The 6,349-nt window shown below is 43.3% G+C and overlaps 1 protein-coding gene across 1 annotated transcript; it reads right to left on the reverse strand.

Annotated features, from left to right (window-relative positions):
• Positions 1-1,317: 1,317 nt before the first annotated feature.
• On the reverse strand, positions 1,318-1,719 carry LOC138361167 (fibroin heavy chain-like). The gene has a single exon (XM_069320602.1). It carries the CDS (start codon positions 1,717-1,719, stop codon positions 1,318-1,320), a length of 402 nt encoding a protein of 133 aa, XP_069176703.1.
• Between the last annotated feature and the right edge of the window lie 4,630 nt (positions 1,720-6,349).

The raw sequence follows: 6,349 nt of genomic DNA on the forward strand, positions 1-6,349 counted from the left end.
CAAGTAGCTTGCGGAATGAACATGAACCCGTTTGACCTATAACTGGAGACTTGGATCTGTGTAAATTACGCAGGAGAATAATAGTCTTCTGATTTTTCAATTTGTTGAGCATTAGCGATGAAATTAGCAACATATGTGCACGCTGAGAAGGCCAACCGAGCCCAGAGCGTGTACTGGACCAGACCACGATTAAGCGTGACTGGGCATAGAGCTAGCCAGGTCAAAGAGCTGGCCAAGTCACAGAGCTGGCCAGAACCTAGAGCTCGGGTGAGGTCCTCTAAATCTGAATGAAGAGTAGGAAACTCAACCACTTGGGCTGTACGGTAGAACGACGGTCTCGCTTCATGCAGGTCAACGTTCAATCCCCCGACCGTCCACAAGTGGTTGGGCACCATTCCTTCCTTCCCCCGTCCCATCCCAAATCCTTATCCTCATCCCTTTCAAGGGCTATATAGTCGTAATGGCTCGGCGCTTTCACCTGATAGTTCCTTCCTTCCTTCTGGGTAAGAAGAGAAATCTCGAGGTAAGAGAAAGTTATAAAAAGAGGAGAAAGTTTGGTAAGAGTAAACTTGGAAGGTAGCAGAGATAGAGACGTGGAAGAGAAGAACGATCAGGAGATCGTTCTCCTCTAAGAAGGAGAGAAAACTCGGGGGGGGGGGAGAGAAAGTGAGGTAAAAGAAAGTAGAAAGCCTAACGAAGAGGAGAAAGCTGAAGGGAAAGAAAGAAATTTCCGGGGGAAAAAATTAGAACACTCGATGGAAAAATGAAAGTTGAAAAGGCAAGGGAAGAGAGAGAATTTGTGTGGTCTTAAGAATACTTTTCTATGAGCTGTAAGAATGGTGGTGGTTGGTGTAAGAATAGTGGTGGTAGGTGTAAGAATAGTGGTGGTAGGTGTAAGAATAGTGGTGGTAGGTGTAAGAATAGTGGTGGTAGGTGTAAGAATAGTGGTGGTAGGTGTAAGAATAGTGGTGGTAGGTGTAAGAATAGTGGTGGTAGGTGTGAGAATAGTGGTGGTAGTGGTAGTTTCAGGGCAAGTAGTGGTAATAGCATCAATAGTGGTGTAAAGTTTATTGTTTACATGTGAGTCAGGTGGTAATATTTTAAGTTCACAGGTGTTCAAGGTAGTAATAGAACAGATGTTAGCAGGTGTTAACAGGTGGTAACAGGGAACAGGTGCAAGTGAGAGGGGGGGGGGGATGGTGATGGTGATGTTCCAGCTTAGCTCAAGTGACAATGACAGTGATTGTGATGATTCTGAAGATGAGGATCTTTCCAGGAGCAATGATCCTCACTGTACTTCACAATCCACTCTCAAGATCAGCTACTGTTGCTACTGTTACTTGGGACTCTGCTGTTTTTGTTCCTCTTGGATATGGTCCTTCCGTTACTGCTGACACTTGGACCTATTATCACTGCTGAAAATAGTTCTGCTGCTACTGCTGCTACTCCTGCTTTCACTGCTGCTACTGCTCCAACTCCTGCTTTCACTGCTGCTACTGCTCCAACTCCTGCTTTCACTGTTGCTACTGCTCCAATTCCTGCTTTCACTGCTGCTACTGCTCCAACTCCTGCTTTCACTGTTGCTACTGCTCCAATTACTGCTTTCACTGCTGCTACTGCTCCAACTCCTGCTTTCACTGTTGCTACTGCTCCAACTTCTGCTTTCACTGCTGCTACTGCTTCAACTCCTGCTGCCACTGCTGATCTTTCCACTTTCATTACCAATCTCAGGGTAATCACCAGACCTTTAATCCAGTAACTGCTATTCTCGCTACCAACTCTACAACGGTTTCCATTAGTCCACTCTAACTTTAGCTATTATCATAAATAAGTTCCAATCGTCAGTAAGTTGAGTGTTTATTCCCCATGAATTGCCACCAGGCTGCCCAATGTGTTTTTATTTTTTTGTTTGTTCTGTTTTTTTTTTTGGGGGGGAGGGGTATAAGTAGTTTATTGTTAAATTCTCTCTCTCGTGGATACGTTTGCTTATGATGAATGATGAGTTATGATGCGTTGCGTATGATGAATTATTGTGGTGTTTGGATCGTTACGTAACACTGGGGAACAAACGTATGGTGTTAAATTTATGTTTGTTTGGAGTTATTGAGAATGTTTGATCATATTTGATGTAGACACTCCGTCTTTCATTTTTTTTCTGAAGCAAATTTACAATGACGTATATTATTGAAATGTTGTAAATTTGCTGTAAATGCCCTAAACGTTGGTTGGTTAGCCCTCTTAAGAGTATCAATACTTGACAATATTTCGTGTTCTTATTGTTAGCTGGCCTCTGAGCAGAGCGTTAAGTGTCTCAACATCAAATGGCTCCCTCGCTAACACTTGAGAAAAAATATATAGATTGATTCCGCTGATGGATAGCGCAGGTGTAAAAAAAAACAGGTGAGGAGGAACAAGCGACACGCCTCGCTTAACCTGGCTAGCGGACCTCAACCTGACCCAAGTGTGCACAGCTGTACATTCACTTGGGTTCTAGGAGACTCGAACCTCGGAACTTATGTGTGTGAGGACCGAGCTCTTAATAAACTTTTATTCAAAACTTTGTTATTTTTTTTTTTTGCATACCTCTGCCTCACAAGAAGACAAGAAGCAGTGTTGCCTTAAGAGGCATTGTTAACTTCTTACTCACGTGAAATATATATATATATATATATATATATATATATATATATATATATATATATATATATATATATATATATATATATATATATATATATATATATATATATATATATATATATATATATCACAAAAAACACTGATCCAAGTATGCGGAAAAACCACATGTGAAAAATAGAGAATGCTAAACGCGTTTTCGGCTTATATCGCCTTCATCAGAGCAAAGTAGAATGAAGGATGTCTTAAAAATATCAACATAAGTTCACATATATCCAGCTAAATATCCAGTCACTCTAGAACCTGTGAGAGAGGAATTAAGTCTTTACAACTCGTCCTCCTAAGAGAACGTCGCAATTTTCCCGTATACTCTACTTAAGGGCAAAAATCGTCGCACTAGAAAATAGCAGCGGTTGGCGAAATTGACATACTGTCCCGTTTTCTGTTTTGGGTCCTCTGGTAGGTTAGGATAAGGGCACGTTAGTACGACAGTTTCTTGACGTTGGTGGAACTTTAGAAGGGCGGGATGGACACTCTCTCTCTTCCCCTCTATTGGAAGGTAAGAATATTGAAATTTTATTGTTTGCTTTCTCTTCCTTTTTATATTATTTGTACAATGAAGAGAGAGTTAGACAGGTCTGCAAGAAGTGCCGGACCAGGGGAGGGGAGGGGGGGGGCGTGCAAGCCGCTCCAAGCAACAGTTTTATTGATCAAGGTATCACAAGCCAAGCCTGGCCTCAGGCCGGGCTGGTCGAGTACGAGGACACTGGTAACATCTTACTGATAAATTATAGATAATTAAAGTAACTTTATTTTTTGTTTTAGATATTTTTATCCACCAGCCACTTGGGCTGGACGGTAGAGCGACGGTCTCGCTTCATGCGGGTCGGCGTTCAATCCCCGACTGTCCATAAGTGGTTGGGCACCATTCCTTTCCCCCACCAATCCAATCCTTATCCTGACCCCTTCCCAGTGCTATATAGTCGTAATGGCTTGGCGCTTTCCCCCTGATAGTTCAATTCAATTCACTCTCTCTCTCTCTCTCTCTCTCTCTCTCTCTCTCTCTCTCTCTCTCTCTCTCTCTCTCTCTCTCTCTCTCTCTCTCTCTCTCTCTTTCTCTCTCTCTCTCTCTTCTCATTTCACTCGTCACTATCTCAGCCTCAAGCTCCGGGGCTCCTGCTCACCCATTCACTCTCCTCCCACCCACAGCACCCATTAGCCGGCACTCTCTCTGTGTTGCCAGGACGCAAGTGTTGGCCTCTTAAGTGCCTCTTAAGTGCAGGTGCTGTCTGTGGAGCGCTGTTGGGGGCCCCTGCAGGTCCTCTCCTGACACTAATGGCGCCCTGTGGCCGTCCGCACAATACTCCACAACCTGGGAATGATTCACACTCCTCCACACAACGCAAAATGTATGTGTGTGTGTGTGTGTGTGTGTGAGTGTGTGTGTGTGTGTGTGTGTGTGTGTGTGTGTGTGTACTCACCTATTTGTGCTTGCAGGATCGAGCATTGACTCTTGGATCCCGCCTTTCCAGCTATAGGTTGTTTACAGCAATGACTCCTGTCCCATTTCCCTATCATACCTAGTGTGTGTGTGTGTGTGTGTGTGTGTGTGTGTGTGTGTGTGTGTGTGTGTGTGTGTGTGTGTGTGTGTGTGTGTGTGTGTGTGTGTGTATTTACTATTTGTGCTTAGTATTTGTTCCGGCAGGATTGAGTTGTTAGCTCTTGGACCCGCCTTTCTAACCGTCGGTTGTCTAATTTACCGACTCCCGATCTATTTTTTCCTTTTATCCATCTACTACATATCTTTCACACACACACACACACACACACACACACACACACACACACACACACACACGCACACACACACACACACACACACACACACACACACACACACACACACACACACACACACACACACACGAGTTGATATCACACCAAACCTGTCTCCTGAAGCCCACATAAAAAGAATAACATCGGCGGCGTCTGCGAGGCTGGCTATCATCAGAACAACCTTCAGGAACCTGTGTAAGGAATCCTTCAGAACGTTGTATACCACATATGTAAGACCAATCCTGGAGTATGCGGCCCCAACATGGAGCCCGTACCTTGTCAAGCACAAGACGAAGCTGGAAAAAGTTCAGAGGTATGCCACTAGGCTAGTCCCAGAATTAAGAGGCATGAGTTACGAGGAAAGGCTGCGTGAAATGCACCTCACCATACATTAAGACAGAAGAGTAAGGGGAGACATGATCACCACCTACAAAATTCTCAGAGGAATTGACAGGGTTGATAAGGATAAACTGTTTAATACAGGTGGTACGCGAACAAGGGGACACAGGTGGAGACTTAAGTACCCAAATGAGCCACAGGGAAAGAACTTTTTGTCAGTGTCAGAGTAGTTAACAGGTGGAGTGCATTAGGCAGTGATGGGGTGGAGGCTGACTCCATACACAGTTTCAAATGTAGATATGATAGAGCCCAGTAGGCTCAGGAACCTGTACACCAGTTGATTGACGGTTGAGAGGCGGGATCAAAGAGCCAGAGCTCAACCCCTGCAAGCACAACTAGGTGAGTACACATCACTTGGGATGCAGCCAGTAGCAGCTGTCTAGCTCGCAGGTACCTATATACTGCTAGGTGAACAGGCTAATCAAGTGAAAGAAACTGCCCATTTGTTTCGGCTTCAACCTGGAATCGAACCCAGGCCCTTAAGGAACAGAAGCCAAGTGGGCTGAGTTTTACAGAACTACGGAACACTAAGGAACGCAACAAGACAGTGGCTTAATTCCACCACCAACAAGTTGCTTTACCTGTACTTTACCTGTGTACAGGTTAAGCAAATTGAAACAGGAACTAACTAATCACAATAATAAATATACCCTCCAACACCTTCTTAAGTTAATTATTTAATGACCAGGAATATATATTTTCTATCAACACAGTTCCCCCTTCATCCGAACGTCTTAAGAAACTATAACTGTTCAGTACACTTTGTAAATTATGTTGATTGGAAAATTTTGTATTCAACTTGATGCTTTCATTGGCGACCTTAATGGCTGTTGATTACTAAAGCAATAGCACTAACAGAAAGACACAGACGGCTGTTTAATATTTCAGAAGCTGACTATTAATGCCACTTATCTAAATGCACTGTTACTAAGTGCGCATGGGAACTTATCAGTGGGTACACGCAGGTGTTTCAGTGTGTCACCGTGATATTTGTACGTGAGGGGCGTTCCACCACTGAAACTTCAAGCAGTGTGTGTTCCAACGCTGATAATTTAACCAGTGTGTTCCATCATTCATACTTTATTAAGTATTTTTTTACTGTTTATACTTCCCCTAGTACATTCCACCACTGAAACTTCAAGCTGTGTGTGTTCCACCACTGATAATTTAACCAGTGTGTTCCACCATTCATACTTTATTAAGTATTTTTTACTGTTTATACTTCCCCTAGTACATTCCACCACTGAAACTTCAAGCAGTGTGTGTTCCAACGCTGATAATTTAACCAGTGTGTTCCACTATTGATGTTTCCCCCAGAGTGTTCCACCACTGATACTTTGCCCAACATGTTCTACCTCTGATAGATCCCCAGTGTGCCTCATCTTTAATGTATCTCTCTTTCAATACTCTTGTAGGTTGGAATAGATAGTTAAGTCCAGTACTTTATATCGTCTTATCAACATTCTTATCAATATTC

This window comes from Procambarus clarkii, chromosome 8 (assembly GCF_040958095.1).
Source record: "Procambarus clarkii isolate CNS0578487 chromosome 8, FALCON_Pclarkii_2.0, whole genome shotgun sequence".
Classification (NCBI taxonomy): Eukaryota; Metazoa; Arthropoda; class Malacostraca; order Decapoda; family Cambaridae; genus Procambarus; species Procambarus clarkii.

What these genes read in the sequence shown, in the direction of transcription:
- LOC138361167 (XM_069320602.1), bottom strand. Translation starts at nt 1,719, where the DNA reads ATGAAAGTGGAAAGATCAGCAGTGGCAGCAGGAGTTGAAGCAGTAGCA.